The 16,999-nt window shown below is 41.6% G+C and overlaps 1 protein-coding gene and 1 pseudogene across 1 annotated transcript in view; both read right to left on the bottom strand.

Annotated features, from left to right (window-relative positions):
* The window catches only part of SCAMP1 (secretory carrier membrane protein 1), a 113,918-nt gene extending 101,427 nt beyond the window's left edge, over positions 1 to 12,491 (bottom strand). Inside the window, exon 1 of the mRNA XM_028114567.2 lies at positions 12,345 to 12,491. Coding sequence (XP_027970368.1) covers positions 12,345 to 12,401 — 57 coding nt within the window. The 5' untranslated portion in view covers positions 12,402 to 12,491. The remainder of the gene's footprint in view (positions 1 to 12,344) is intronic.
* LOC114217590 (actin-related protein 2/3 complex subunit 5-like protein pseudogene) overlaps positions 12,480 to 16,999 on the bottom strand; it is a 27,950-nt pseudogene continuing 23,430 nt past the window's right edge.

Genomic DNA, 16,999 nt, shown 5'->3' with positions numbered 1-16,999 from the left:
AAATAAAAGAATAGAGTCATCAGGGAGGAAGCCTTTGTAGTGACAAAGCACTAAAATTCAGACAACCTGGGTCAGGTCTAGCAGGGTGACCTAGGGCAAACCACTTATGTTTGGCCTTGATTCCTCAACTATGACCTGCCCAACAAATACTAGCACTCTTGAAGAGTCTAAAGGAACATGAACTTTTATGAATAAGTCTTAGGGAAGTACAGCATAGGGAATGAAATCAATCATACTATAACAGTGTTGTAAGGTGAAAGATGGTAGCTTACACCTGTGGTGAGCATAGTATAACATAGACTTGTGGAATCACTATGTTGTATACCTGAAACTAATGTAACATTGTATGTCAACTATACATCAATTAAAAAAACATGAACTTCATTAAACTAATAAGCTAAGAATGTGGTTAACCGTAATTAAATACAATTTCTTAAATTACTATTACTACTAATTATGATCTAATTAAAGCCACCATGCATTGAGCACTTATTACAACCTAAATATATGTTCATCTAATCCTATTAACAACCCTACAGGGAAGGTCCTATTACTCTATTTTACAGAAGAGCAAACAGACGTATGGAGAGGCTAAGTAACATTCCAAGGTCTTACAACTAGTTAGTGACAAAGCCAAGATCAAATGCAGGGGTTTTTTTTAAACTCTTGAGCAGAACCTTTAACCACTACCCTCTGCTATCTCTGTATGAGAGCCTAAAGTACAAAGTCCCAAAACAAGAATTTGGTGTCAGAAATGCAAACAAGCATATAGAGTGCCATCATTAATAGACTAGGAATAAGATTTAAATTCTAGTGCCAATTCTGTACCACCTACACCTGGGTAAAAGATAATGAGCAAGTAAGCAATGAAAATCAAATAGTTTTTAATCAAGAAGAAATTAAGATATTTCACATTTGGCAATCATCCTATCTCTGGGCTTTTTTTCATCCACAGAATGAGATCTGAATAAATCCATTATAAGATTTTCCTTTCCCAGCTATGAAAATTTGATTCCATTTTTAAAAACTACATGTTACTTCCAAAATTAATTTTCCAATCCAATCAATAAGCATATTAATATGCTAAAACATATTAAAAGGTATGAAGGTTTTCTTACCACTTATTAATTTTTCTCTCCTTTGAATAAACTACACTCATTCTGGCACTTATACGTTTACACTGACTTATAAGAGCCAAATTATATTACTAATGTCTGATGGTTATTTTACTTTATTTTTATTTTACTTTCTAAGCATTTTTATCTACATGTTAGATTAATAACCTTAAGGATATATATTTCTTCAATATCTATTGAATAAATAAGGGAACAGAACAAGCAACATAACATAATAAATGTTGATTATGTGGAAACTGTTTTTTCCTCTCTAGCTTTAAAGCCACATTATAACAACTCAAGAGTGGATTCTGAGAAACATCCATATAATAATCTATTTTTCAGATTATTACATATTTCCAGTTACTCCAAGTTTCTTGATACACAATAAAAACTATTCAAATTCCAAAAACACTTTCACTTAGCCTATCACAACCACTAGAATCAAGCAGGAGCTCAAAAAAAACAAAACAAAACAAAACAAAACAACTAAATCCAGCAAATTATTAAGCCATTACAGTTATATTATCTAAGGAGGTTATCCTCAGAAATTATTTTCATGACAGCTCAAATGAAGATGCTGGCAAAAGTGCTAACAGTGAAGGAAGGAAAGTGAAGGAAAAGAAACCTTGAAAAACTGAAAAAGCAATAGAAATCGAATAGTTTTTGATCATTTAGTTCATTCTGCCTACCCTAGGAGATGGGGTTTGGAGAGCTTCCGGGTTGAACCTGTGGAGATATTGGGAGACAGCCATGCCAGGAGGCCAGGCGTTCACCCCTCAGGCCTTGCCCTAGGCATCTCCTCTGCTGGGCCATTCCTGAATTGTAGCCTTCATAATAAACTGGTAATCTGATCATTCATTAAAAATGCTAAAGCCCCGGGGTGCCTGGGTGGCTCAGTCGTTAGGCATCTACCTTTGGCCCAGGTCATGATCCCAGCGTCCTGGGATCAAGCCCCGCATCAGGCTCCCTGCTCCGCAGGGGAAGCCTGCTTCTCCCTCTCCCACTCCCCCTGCTTGTGTTCCCTCTCTCGCTCTCTCTGTCAAATAAATAAATAAAATCTTTAAAAAAAAAAAAATGCTAAAGCCCAGAGGAGCTAAGATGGCAAAGTAGGAGGAGGACCCCAGGCTTGCCTGGTCCTTGGAACTCAGCGAGATAAATATCAAATCATTCTGAACACCCAAGAAATTGTTCTAAGAACAAAACAAACTGCACAGAGGGAGATAAAAGGCCACATCATGGAAGGTAGGAGATGTGGAGACATGATTTGGGGGAGAAGAGGATCACGGGTGCCTCAGAGGGGAGGGAACCCTGGTCATAGAGAGAGGTGAGAGAGAAAAAAAGAGAGACAGAGTGCACAGGGGATAACACAAAGATGACATCTCCCCAAAGCCAGTGACTGGGAAAACGAGAGGGACTGATTTTTGTGAGTTTTTACAACCACAGGGCTCAAACACTAGAATTTTAGAGTCCATGGCATGGTGGGTGTGGAACCCAGCAAGTGATGCAGTGTTCCTGTGGAGAAGGAGTGCAGACAGCCCAGGGCAGACAGAATGATCTGAGGATCCCCTAGGACACACTGGGAGAGATGATTCCCCCTTCTTGGAGCACATCTAAAAGAGGTGGCTTGCCTCTCTGAGGACAAACAAGTTGGTAGGCGCCATTATTCTCCCCCGCCCCCCAGCATAAACTAACTTCAATGAGCAGCACAGTGCCAAGAGTGGCATAAACCACTTACACCAAGCCCTGCCCCTGTGCACTTGGCAGGTGCTGCTTTCCTCGGGCAAGTATGTCTGAGAACCAACACAGCAGGCCCCCCGAGAAGACCAGCACAACACTCCCTACACACACACACACCCCCCACATCTACTGACCATAGAGTTCTGCAAACCTTCAGCTCGAGTGGAAATAACATCAGGTCTCTTTTAACAAGCTGACCAGAGCACACCTGGTTAAAATTCACCACACTCTGGCCAACGTCCAAATACTCCCCACTGCAGGCAAGGAGAAACTCTGCAGAGGACTGACCTCAGGGAAAGAGCAAGCAAAAGAGAGCAGCACAATGCACACAGCATACACCAGAGACACTTCCTGAAGCACCAGGCCCTCAACAGTACATGACCTATTCTTTACAAAGTCAATACTCTCAGGAACAGGAAACATAATAGGCTTTCCTAACACACAGAAGAAGGTGGAGAAGAAAATGCCAAGACAGAGGAATTAATCCCATAGAACAAGAAAAGGTCACAGCCAGGGATCTACTTGAAACAGACGTAAGTAAAATGCTTGATCCAGAATTTTTTTTTTTTAAAGATTTTGTTTATTTGAGAGAAAAAGAAAGTGTGTAAGCACAAGTGGGGGGAAGGGGCAGAGGGAGAAGCAGACCCCCCCACCACCTGCTGAGCACAGAGCCCAGTGCAGGGCTCAATCCCAGGACCCCAAGATCATGACCCGAGCTGAAGTCAAATGCTTAACCAACTGAGCCACCCAGGTGCCCCTTGATCCAGAATTTAAAGCAACAATCATAAAGATACTAGGTGGGCTTGAGAAAAGCATAGAAGACACCAGGGAGTCCCTTACTGCAGAAACCGAAGACCTAAAAACTAGTCAGGCTGAACTAAAAAATGCTATAAACTGAGATATGAAACCAGCTGGATGTAATGGATGGAAGGATGCAGAGGATGGAAGAAGCAGAGGAATGAATAAATGATACAGAACAGAAAATAATGGAAGCTAAAAAGGAGAGGAAAGAAAAACATTAGATCATGAATGCAGACTTAAGGAACTTAGAGATTCCATAAAGCACAGTAATATTCATATCATAGGAGTCCCAGAAGAAGAGAGGGAAAATGGGGCAGAAGGTTTAACTGGGGAAATTATAGCTGAAAACTTCTCTAATCTGGGGAAGGAAACAGACATTCAAATCCAGGAGGCAGAGAGAACTCCCATCAAAATTAACAAAAGCAGGCCAACACCAAGACAAATCAGTTAAATTTGCAAAATATAGAAATAAAGAAAAAAAAATCCTAAAAGCAGTAAGAGAAAAGAAATCCCTAACTTACAAGGGAAGACAGATAAGGTTAGCAAATCTCTCCACAGAAACTTGGCAGGCCAGAAGAAAGTGGCAGGATATATTCAACGTGCTGAATGGGAAAAATATGCAGTCAAAATATTTTATCTAGCAAGGTTGACATTCAGAATAGAAGGAGAGATAAAAGTGTTTCCCAGACAGACAAAAACTAAAGGAGTTTGTGACCACTAAACCAGTCCTGCAAGAAATATTAAAGGGGACTCTTCGAGTGGGAGAGAAAGACCAAAAACGACAAAGAGTAGAAAGGTACAGAGAAAATCTCCAGAAACAACTTAACAGGTAATACAATGGCACTAAATTCTTATCAGTAATCACTCTGAATGTAAATGGACTAAATGCTCCAATCAAGACATAGGATATCAGAATGGATAAAAAACAAGACCCAACTATATGCTGCCTACAAGAGACTCATTTAAGACCTAAAGACACCTGCAGACTGAAAGTGAGTTGATAAACATTTATCAAGCTAATGGACGTCAAAGAAAGCTGGAGTAGCCATCCTTATATCAGACAAATTAGATTTTAAATCAAAGACTTTAACAAGAGATGAAGAAAGGCACTATATCATAACAAAGGGGTCTAACCAACAATAAGATCTAACAATTATGAATATTTATGCCAACTTGGGAACACACAAATATATAAAACAATTAATAACATAAAGGAACACACTGATAGTAATAATAGTGGGGGATTTTAACACCCCACTTACAGCAATGAACAGAGCATCTAAACAGAAAATCAACAAGGAAACAATGGCTTTGAATGATACACTGGAACAGATGGACTTAACATATATTAAGAACATTTCATCCTAAAGCAGAATACACATTCTAAGTGCACATAGGACATTCTCCAGAATAGATCACATACCAGGTCACAAATCAGGCCTTAACAAGTATAAAAAGACTGAGATCATACCATGCATATTTTCCAACCATGATGCTATGAAATTTGAAGTCAACGACAAGAAAAAATTTGGCAAGACCACCAATATATGGAGGTTAAAGAACATCCTACTAAAGAATGAGGTTAACCAGGAAATTAAAGAAAAAAAATACATGGAAACAAATGAACGTGAAAACATGACAGTCCAAAACCTTTGGGATGCAGGAAAAGCAGTCATAAGAGAGAATTATGTAGCAATACAGGCCTACCTCAAGAAGGAAGAAAAATCTCAAATATACAATCTAACCTTATACCCACAGGAACTACAAAAAGAAATGAAGCCTAAAGCCAGCAGAAAAAAGGGAATAAAGATTACAGCAGAAATAAATGATATAGAAATAAACAAAAGAACAAAAAAATAGATCAATGAAACCAGGAGCTGGTTCTTAGAAAAGAATAAAATTGATAAACCCCTAGCCAGACTTATCAAAAAGGAAAGAGAAAGGACCCAAATAAAATCACAATGGGGCACCTGGGTGGCTCAGTCAGTTAAGCATCTGACTCCTGATTTCAGCTCAGGTCATGATCTCAGGGTCATGGGACCGAGCCCCATGTCAGGCTCCGTACTCAGCCTGAAGTCTGCTTGAGATTCTCTCTCTTCCTCTCCCTCTGTCCCTCCCCCTGCTCAAGCTCCCTCTCTCTCTAAAAAAAATAGTATCTTTTTTTATTATGTTAATCACCATACATTACATCATTAGTTTTTGATGTAGTGTTCCATGATTCATTGTTTGAGTGTAACACCCATTGCTCCATGCAGTACGTGCCCTCTTTAATACCCATCACCAGGCTAACCCATCCCCCCACCCCCCTCCCCTCTAGAACCCTCAGTTTGTTTCTCAGAGTCCATAGTCTCTCATGGTTCATCTATAAATAAAATCTTAAAAAAAATAAATAAAACCACAAATGAGAGAGATCATAACCAACACCACAGAAGTAAAAAAATTATAAGAGAATATTATGAAAAATTATATGCCAATAAACTGGGCAATCTGGAAGAAATGGATAAATTCTTAGAAATATCTAAATTAGCCAGGAAGAAACAGAAAAATTAAAGAGACCAATAACCAGCAAAGAAACTCAATCAGTAATCAATGTCTCCAACAAACAAAAGTCCAGGACCAGACGGCTTCCTAAGGAATTCTACCAAACATTTAAGGAAGAGTTAATACCTATTCTTCTCAAACTGCTCCCAGTAATAGAAATGGAAGGAAAACTTCCAAACTCATTCTACAAGGCCAGCATTACCTTGAATCCAAAACCAGACAACTAAAAAAGAGAATTACAGGCCAGTACCACTGATGAACATGAATGCAAAAATTCTCAACAAAATACTAGCAAATTGAATCCAACAGTACATTAAAAGAATCATCCATCACACAATCAAATGGGATTTATTCCTGGGCTGCAAGGGTGCTTGATATTCACAAATCAATGTGAAACACAGCAATAATAAAAGAAAGAGTAAGAACTATATGATCCTGTCAATAGGTGCAGAAAAAGCATTTGACAAAATACAGCATCCTTTCCTGATAAAAACTCTCAACAAAGCAGGGATAGAGGGAACATACCTCAACATCATAAAGGCCATATACAAAAGGCCCACAGCAAATATCATCCTCAATGGGGAAAGACTGGCTGCTTTTCCTCTATGGTCAGGAACAAGACAAGGATGTCCACTCTTACAACTGTTGTTTAACATAGTACTGGAAGTCCTAGCCTCAGCAATCAGACAACAAAAAGAAATAAAAGGCATCCAAATCAGCAAGGAAGAAGTCAAATTTTCACCATTAACAGAAGACATGATACTCTATGTAGGAAACCCAAAAGACCCTACCAAAAAAAATTGCTATAACTAATACACGAATTCACTAAAGTTTCAGGATATAAAATCAACTTACAGAAATCTGTGGTATTTCTAAACACCAGTAATGAAGCAGCAAAAAAAGAAATCAAGGAATCAACCCATTTACAACTGCACAAAAAACCCTAACATACCTAGGAATAAACCTAACCAAAGAGGTAAAAGATCTGTACTCTGAAAACTATGGAATACCACTGAAGGAAACTGAAGAGGACAAAAAGAAATGGAAAAACATCCCATGCTTATGGACTGGAAGAACAATTATTATTAGAATGCCTAGGATACCCAAAGCAATCTACACATTCAAAGCAATCCCTATCAAAATACCACCAGCATTTTCCACAGAGCTAGAATGAACAATCCTAAAATTTGAATGGAACCACAAAAGACCCCAAATAGCCAAATTAGTCTTGAAAAAGAAAGGCAAAGCTGAAAGCATCACAATTCTGGACTTCAAGTTACATGAAAAAGCTGTAGTGATCAAGACAGTATGGTAATGGCACAAAAACACACACAGATCAATGGAACAGAATAGAGAACCCAGAAATGGAATCACAACTCTATGGTCAACTAATCAAAGCAGGAAAAAATATCCAGTGGAAAACAATCTCTTCAACAAATGGTGTTGGGAAAACTGGACAGTTACATGCAAAAGAATGGAACTGGACCACTTTCTTATACCACACACAAAAATAAATTCAAAATGGATGAAAGACCTCAATGTGAGACAGGAATCATCAAAATCCTACAGAACACAGGCAGCAACCTCTTTGACATCGCCTATAGCAAATTCTCACCAGATACATACATCTCTGGAAGCAAGAGAAACAAAAGCAAAAATGAACTATCGGGACTTCATCAAGATAAAAAGCTTCTACGCAGCAACAGAATCACCAAACCTAAAGGCAACCTTCAGAATGGGAGACGATATTTACAAATAACATACGTGATAAAGGGTTAGTGTCCAAAAATCTATAAAGAACTCATCAAACTCAATACCCAAAAAAACAAATTCAGTCAAGAAATGGGCAGAAGTCATGAATAGACATTTTTCCAAAGAACACGTCCAAATGACTAACAGATATATGAAAAGATGCTCACCATCACTCAACATCAGGGAAATACAAATCAAAACTACTATGAGGTATCACCTCACACCAGGCAGAATGGCTAAAATTAGCAAAATTAAAATTAACAGGAAACAAGTGTTGGCAAAGGATATGGAGAAAGGGGAGCCCTCTAACACTGTGGGAATGCAAACTGGTGCAGCCACTCTGGAAAACAGTATGGAGGTTCCTCAGAAAGTTAAAAATAGAACTACCCTACAACCCAGCAACTGCACTACTAGGTATTTACCCAAAGGATCCAAACATACTGATTCGAAAGCACACATGCACCCTGATGTTTATAGCAGCATTATCAACAACAGCCAAATTAGGGAAAGTGCTCAAATGTTCACTGAATAATGGATAAAGAAGTTGTGGTGCATATATACAATGGAATATTACTCAGACATCAAAAAATGAAATCTTGCCATTTGCGACAATGTGGATGGAGCTACCGTGTATTATGCTAAGTGAAACAAGTTAGAGAAAGACAAATTCCATGTGATTTCACTCATGTGGAATCTAAGAAATAAACAGATTAACATGGGGGGAAAGGAGACAGGCAAATCACAAAATAGAGTCTTAACGATAGAAAACAAACTGAGGGCTGCTAGAGGGGAGGCAGGCAGGGGGATGGGTCTTAAGGAGGCCACTTGTGGTGTTGTATTTAAGTGATGAATCATGAAATTCTACTAATGAAGCTAATATGACACTATATGCTAAACAGAATTTAAATAAACAAAAAATCTAACAGGTTTTGTTTTATGGTTTTGGGATTTTTTGTTTTGTTTTTTGTTTTTTTCAGAGAGGGAGAGGGGGTGTGGGGGAGGGACAGAGGAAGAGGGGAAGAGAGAATCCTAAGCAGGCTCCACACTTGGTGTGGAGCCCGATGCCAGGCTCAATCTCCCAACTCTGAGATCATGACCTGAGCCAAAATCAAGAGTCGGATGCTTAAGTGACTGAGCCACCCAGGAGCCCCCAAAATCAAATAGCTTTTAACCAAGAAGAAATTAGGATGGTTGCCAAATGTGAAATATCATATTTTGAAAATACGAAATTTTTCAATACTGCAATACTGAAAATTAGAACAGATCTGAAAAGATGATCATAAGTTAACAAAAAGATAAAGCCAGGGGTGCCTGGGTGGACAGTCGGTTAAGCATCTGCCTTCGGCTCGGGTCATGATCTCAGGGTCGTGGGATCGAGCCCCATATGGTGCTCCCTGCTCAGTGGGGAGTCTGCTTCTCCCTCTGCCCCTCCCTCCTCCTGCTCTGCTTGCTCACTCTCTCTCTCTCTCAAATAAATAAAATCTTAAAAAAAAAAAGATAAAACCAGGAACTTTTATATTTAAGTAGAGAGGATCAGAAATGTTATTTCAAAAATCATACATAATAAGAAAGAATATGCAGTAGATGTAAAGCTTCACTTTAAGAAGCAGGGCAGGTGGGTGCCTGGGTGGCTCAGTCGTTGGGCGTCTGCTTTTGGCTCAGGTCATGATCCCAGGGTCCTGGATTTGAGCCCCGCATCATGCTCCCTGCTCAGCGGGAAGCCTGCTTCTCCCTCTCCCACTCCCCCTGCTTGTGTTCCCTCTCTCACGGTCTCACTCTCTGTCAAATAAACAAACTAAAAAAAAAAAAAAAAAAAAGGCAGGGCGGGTGGACACAAATGGAAAGATAAAGGGTCAGATATGCAGTGCTGTGACAGTCACCAAAAACAGGGTAAGGCCATAAACAGGAACACGTATACAGCCAAATCTTCTTTAGGCCTAGATTATCCATCCCTTGAAACATTTCATGGACTTGAATAGTCATTGTCCTCTGAGTGCATCCACCTTATAAGCAACAAAAAAGTTTTATAATTTTATGTCACCACAAATGAGTATTTAAAACTACTTTTGGAGGGGAGCCTGGGTGGCTCACATGGTTAGGCAGCCGACTCTTGAGTCGGCTCAGGTCATGATGTCAGGGTCGTGAGACTGAGCCTCACATCAGGCTCCACTGAGTGTGGAACCTGCTTAGGATTTTCCCTCTCCCTCCCCTCCTCATGGGCTTCCCCCCCCCAAAATAAAAATAAATCTTTAAAACTACTTTTGGAAAAAAAATTTAAAAATAAAAATAAAACCACTTTTGGGTTTAGAATTACTACAACGACCATACGTATGGCAGAAAAGCAAAGCGTCATGGCAACATCAGATGTCACCAAAGAACAGTCCAGGTTAAGAAGAAAACAATGTTTTGCCCTAACAAGGGAACGAGCTATACAAAATAAGCCATTAAATGGAATGACCAATAAAAAGAACCAAACTGTCAGATGCTGAATAAATAACATCAATAAATTATCTGAATTAGGAATAGCTAACAGATTCTTAACATTATACCTTCAAAATATTTAAAAATAACACCTATTTTGCAAGTTATGAAACGTGTGTTCAGAATGTCTATGATTTTTAAGATTTTATTTATTTATTTGACAGAGAGAGACACAGCAAGAGAGTGAACACAAGCAGGGGGAGTGAGAGAAAGAGAAGCAGGCTTCCCACTGAGCAGGGAGCCCGACGCGGGGCTCGATCCCAGGACCCTGGGACCACGACCTGAGCCGAAGGCAGACGCCCAACGACTGAGCCACCCAGGAGCCCCCAGAATGTCTATGATTAAAGAATAATCTGATTTTCCACAACACGGAATGATGGAATACCAAATACTAAATGGGTGGAGGGGGTGAGGAGGGGAGGAAAGTACTCTCCTTAAAGTGCAACCATATCAGCTATAAAAGCCTGAAAGTTCCAGGCCGATTGCACAGAACTTCCTTAAAGGACACTAGGAGCAAAGGAATAGTAGACTGAGTCTATTCTACATTCCTACACAGTGAATCAAGTTGTCAATAACCAGGATCATTTAAGTATAATAATCCTCCGTGAAATTAAAAGGCCAATAATCAAAAAAAGGGATATTTTTCCCTTCCAGGATTCTTTTTTTAAGATTTTATTTTTAAGTAATTTCTACACCCAACGTGGGGCTTGAACTCACAACCCCAAGATCAAGAGTAGCATGCTCCACGGACTGAGCCAGCCAGGTGCCGCCCCCTTCCAGGATTCATAATAAGAGACCAAACCAGGAGTAATGAGATGTAAACTCAAGGCAGAAGTGACACTTGTGTGACCACAAAATAAAGTTACTCTTTCATTTTGCGTGACTACAAATTAAAGTTACTATTGCACATATCCAGAAAAAATTAATAAACTTCAACAGCTGGAAACAAATTACACATGTAAGCAGCTGACCTCATTAGGAAACACAGACTATTAAATAGGTATATACTCAGATGTTGCATTAGTTTAAGCACAGATCATAAACATCTTAGCCTCCTTCCTCATTTGCCCGTTTCTGTGCCAAGCCCTTCCAAAGCTGGGTTGATAAGGCTGACTCCAAGAAGGAAAGAAACTCATGTAGGAAATGCTATCCTCACACAGCCCAGAGAACTCGTGACGCACTAGGAGCTTGGAAAACATCCCGTCGTTCACCTTACTAAGTGCAGTTAGGTAAGAAGATGGTCGTCCACGTGCACTATTGTTTTCCAGGTGTTTATTTATTTTTCACTTCTGCTTTGATATCAGCACTCTCAACCTGAATCAAATGGGGGGAGGGGGATAGCAGCGCCGCTGGTGGTATGCGGGAGCAACACAAGTTTAAAAAATAACACCACCTTTTTTTTTTTTTTTTTAATTGCAGCGTACTCGGCGCCCTCACCTCTCTTCTACACCTCTGCCATCACCCCACGCAGCTCTTCGCCGCCGCCGCGGGTCCCCATGACAACCCCACCCGAAGGTGATCCCCTCCGCCGCCTCCCGGCCCCCGCCCGGCCACACTCGCCTGTCAAGTGACAACTTCACCTGCCCTGCGCTCTACTCTCCCCGCTCCCGAGAGACCGGCCAGGAACCCTCCCGACGCGCGGGCCCACTCCCGGGCGAGGGCACGACGCTCCCCAGGCGGGAATGTGCGGAGGGGGCGGCGGGAGAGGCTGCTGAAGACGTTCCACCCCAACCCCCAAACGAGCGCTGCGAGGGCCGCGGCGCGACCCCCAAATGGGGCGCGGCGGCCCCGAGCCCCAGTCTAGGCGGCTGAGGGGAGCCGAGGGGCGGGCTCAGTGGGCGCGAAGGAACTTGTCGTTTTCACAAACAACGACGCGTCGCGGCGGCGGGAGACTGCTGGGGACCACACGCTCACCTTGAAAGGGTTGTTGAGATCCGGGTCCGCAAAGGGGTTACTGTCGAAATCCGACATCTCTCCGGCGCTTGGCGTCACCCACCGGACCCAGGCGCAGAGAGGGAGACGAGGCGAGGCCGCCGCCCCCCTGCGCGCTCACGTCGCCGTCGCCGCCGCCGCCGCCGCCGCCGAGCAGATCCGGGTGCAGCTCTCGGGGCCACCCAGCCGGCCGCGCCACTGAGCATGCCCGGTGCCACGGGCTCCCGGCCGCCGGCGCCGCTCCCATTCGCGGTCTCGTTCTTCCGGGCCTGGATCCAGCGTTCCGGGCTTTGGCTACGACCGAGTGGGGACTAGCGGCGGAGGGAGCCGGGAGCGGAGAGCGGGGGTGACCCGTCCCACGTTCCGTGGGCTTGAGATTCCGCGTCTTGACGAATGCGTTTGGCTGGACTTAATTACATTACTATCCATTTAAGATCGGCTCCGTGTGATCGAACGTGACTTGGGGAAGAGGTGGTACTTTGTGAACATGAAAGACACACACTGACCCCATTTCCCCAGGTTGGGAAGGCAGCCTGAGACGTAGGCTGCACACCTGGGCAGGGAGCAGCTATTTAACCACGCTTCCAGCCCAGGGCTGGAGAGGTTCCGGCAGCTGGAGAAGCTCCGCACCTGGTTCCAAAGATAACGCCCCAGGGGGCCTGACCTCGCTAATGAGTTCTGCACACACACCCCACTCAACCCCACCTGGGAATCGCAGCCTCCGGTCTTCCGGTCCCCGGACTCTAGGTTACTGACAAATCACGGAGACCAGGCTCGCGTTACCGAGCCGGAATGGCTCCACAGAGGTTTGGGAAAGAGGGAAGATCCAGTATTAGGGTCCAGCCCCTGCTCCCATTCTCCGGAATCTGCAAAATGGCTACTTCTCCGGAAATGAATGGGGCTGGGGTGAGGGTGCCACGAATTAGAAATCAAGGTCCTCAAGTTAATGTTAGTGGTTAGTGGGTGATAAAAGGATGTTGTTGTTTTTACTTTAAGGCATTTGGGCACAAAATATACACCTCTGATTTTTTTTCCTAAACAGCCCCCAACACCAGGGATGAGATCACAGAAAAATGGGTACGTGTAAAGAATTTTTGTACCATTTGTTGCCCTACCCCTGAAGTTAATGAGAGGGAATCGTCTTCCCCATTTTCATCTTTCTGCTCTAACAGAAAAGCACTTAACAGATGAAGCAATGAAGAGCCAGAATTCTCAGTTGGTCGGTGCCTAAGATTTGGGGAAAAAAATAGAATTAGTCTTCTTAGCTTGGGGGGGGGGGTCGGCCCCGGAGGCGGGGGGGGGGGAGCGGGCGGAGCACCTTGCTCTATGCAAGGAAATGATACTTCTTCCCCACTGTGAAAACACTAGCTCTAGGGATGATGACAAAAACACATTTACTATAATCTCTCTTTGGCAGCATCCAGGTTGAAATATAGGACAAAGAAGCTGCTTCTAGGCACCTGACTAGGACGGTCAACTAATAAGTGACGACAGAGATGATTATGGCAGAGCTTCAAGATTCTAGATATGAAAAAGAGCTAACTATTGTATTCACCACCCTATCCTCAGCAGCTGCCTGGTGTCTGGTTCATTAGCTTAGTGCTCAAAACATGTGTCAGGTACAAATCCCAGTTCTGATGAGACAGTGCTATCACTTAATAACTTTGAATCTGTAAAGAGTTATTTGGGAATTATGTAAGAGCTAGAAAAAGTGTGCTGCATGTATTTAGTGCCTAACATATATTGATTGAATGTCTGAAAATGGCAAGGGGGCCCAGTCCATTGCTGTTATATGCTTTTTTCCTCCACTCTCCTGAGCTTGACCTTGCCCACCTGATCTGCTTGTCTCACCACTTTGGCCCTCACTCCCTCCACCTGTCCTATAAATGACCCAAATAATCAAACTATTTATTATGCATCTACTATGTTCCAAGACAATGAGTATCAGCTTAGCCTGCATTGCAGGATGGAAATTTCCAATACAGTGTGTTTACAGCTAATGATATTAGCACCTAATGCAAAGACTTTACTGTTTCAGAATCGTTTGGAATTCTTGTTAATGATGCAGACACCCACCTCTGCACATCTCCTATCTTTTAAATTCTGCTTTAAGGAATCTCAGCTAGGAGCCCTGGATCTGCATTTTTAATTTTTTAAATGTCTTTACACACAAATACATTATTTTACATAAATGCATAGGTGGATTCGTAGCATACATACTGGTGTTCTCACTTTTTTTCTCTTTATTCTTTGTTTTCCCTTCTCTCTTCCCCTACTTTAACAACCTAGTATGATCCTTTCAACATTCTTTTAACATTGTATATCTACATGCACATAATGCACATACATGATCATACACAAATACATAATATTCATGTAGACACATATACAAAGTTTTGGTATTGTCTTGAAAATGGATCATATCTAATATTTTCCTGCAACTTGTTTTTCTCACTCACTGTTACTTCTGGCAGTTTCTCAGTGAAAAGTGCATTAGCAAAGAGACCGTCTAAGCTTTCTTACCCCAATACACCACACAAATATTACTTTTTTTAAGTTTTTATTTATATATTTAAGTAATCTCTACCCCCAATATGGGGCTTGAACTTACGCACGCTCTTCTGGCTAAGCCAGCCAGGGGTCCCAATATTCTCATTTTTTATGTGTACCATGACTGTTGAAGTGAAAATCATTGGAAAGGATGGCCTAGTGGAAATCCCTCCAAATCAACAACTATGCATCTAATTTATACTCTTTAACAGTTGCAAGATCAGCATTTTTAAAGGACTCCAGGTGATTCTGATAAAGGTGATATGCTGACCACACTTCACGAACCCTGATATAAGGATGTTCAGAGATATGGTCCATGGGTGAGCTTATTGATTAGCTTTCATGAAATCTAGACTCCTAGGACATGAGAAATGAAAGGGAGCTTAGCTGTTTCATGACAGGAGAAGAAACTGACTTTGGACAGGTTAAGCAATTTGCCTCAGTGGCAAAGGGAGTGAGTGAATAGAGGAAGTAGGAACAGAACTCCGTTCTCCTGACTCACATTTCAGACATTAAATTGATAGATCTGGTTAGTGGTATTTCATAAAGGAAGAAGAAATGCTATGTGGAAGACAGTCCGCATATGGAAGGCTTCGTTTGCTGTACTTGTTCATTTTCCAGGAGCCGCCTCTTAAATTTGATAAAACAAAGAATGAAGACTCAAAACTAGTTTCTAGATCCAGCTCTGCCAGAAACCAGCTGTGTGACCTTTATCAAATCAATTCCCCTCTATGATCTGAAGTTTCACACTAGTCATGCAACAAGTATTTATGGAGCACCTACTAACTGATAAACAGCGTTTTAGTTGTTGAGAATAAAGCCTTGAATAAGATAAAAATATAGAGACTGTTCCCAAGAAAATTCCTAAAAAGCCTAGAACATAGCTACATGATTTTTGGGGTCCTTTGGACAGCTCTAATATTTTATTAACCTGTGGCAATGTGTCACCCCTCCCTAACTCTGTTTTTGGGTTTTTTTTTGTTTTTTTCCTTTAGGGTATGCCTCACACCCTTATCATGCTCCTCGCTCAGTCTAACAAATTAACTGTGAGAATCTGTTGGGTGGGGGTTATAGGCTAAATTCCATGTTTTCTACACTGGCTAGCATATAGCCAGTAAATGTTGAGAAAATGTCAAGTTAGAAATTTACATTTCTTGGGACGCCTGGGTGGCTCAGTCATTAAGCATCTGCTTTCGGCTCAGGTCATGATCCCAGGGTCCTCAGATGGAGTCCCACATCGGGCTCCCTGCTAAGCGGGAAACCTGCTTCTCCCTCTCCCACTCCCCCTGCTTGTGTTCCCTCTCTTGCTGTGTCTCTCTGTCAAATAAATAAAATCTTAAAAAAAAGAAATTTGTATTTCTTACTTCAAAGGTTCATTGGACTCTGGATTCACTAATGGGTTAAAACTGAAATTCGTCTTTTGTCACAGTAGACCCCATCTCCAGATTTGCTGCTGTGACTGCTGCTACTAAGAAAGTATTCAAGAAATGATTGTTTACGGTTAACATTTCTTAGTTAATAAAAAAGAATCCCACATACCATCTTTGCTCACAATAAACGCAAATATAAGATTCAGAACAACCATTTTGTTAGTCAATATAAACAAAGTTGTATAAGTATTATGATAAAATCTTCTGGATTGAAACTCTAAATTCCAAACAATGACGTCATAGAAACATTGTAAATGGTATGGGCCAATGAGATTGGAGAACTAACTGCAGGGGTAGCTGGGTGGCCGCCTTGGTTAAGTGTCAGTGGGGAGCCTGCTTCTCCCTCTCCCTCTGCTCCTCCCCCTCCCTTGTGTTCGCTCGCTCGCTCATTCCCAAATAAATAAATAAACTCTAAAAAAAAAAGAACTGTAGAGTTCATTTTATTGGCTAGAAGAGTCTGCATAAGAACATTATGGTGAAATTATCCTCATTTTGCAAGACAAAAAAATGCATTTTGCAAGACACTATTATACATATATGTATGTTATATATACAAACACATATGTATACCTAAATACTGAGGCATTTACCAGTGCATATTTAAAATACTATAAAAAAGGAAAATAAAGTAAAATAGTGGCATGGTAAAATATATAA

Source organism: Eumetopias jubatus, unplaced genomic scaffold (assembly GCF_037043125.1).
Source record: "Eumetopias jubatus isolate StellerSeaLion01/CBP00866 unplaced genomic scaffold, mEumJub1_p1.0 scaffold_5, whole genome shotgun sequence".
Classification (NCBI taxonomy): domain Eukaryota; kingdom Metazoa; phylum Chordata; class Mammalia; order Carnivora; family Otariidae; genus Eumetopias; species Eumetopias jubatus.
Note: the sequence above shows the minus strand (reverse complement) of the source record. Positions and strands in the feature narration are given on the sequence as shown.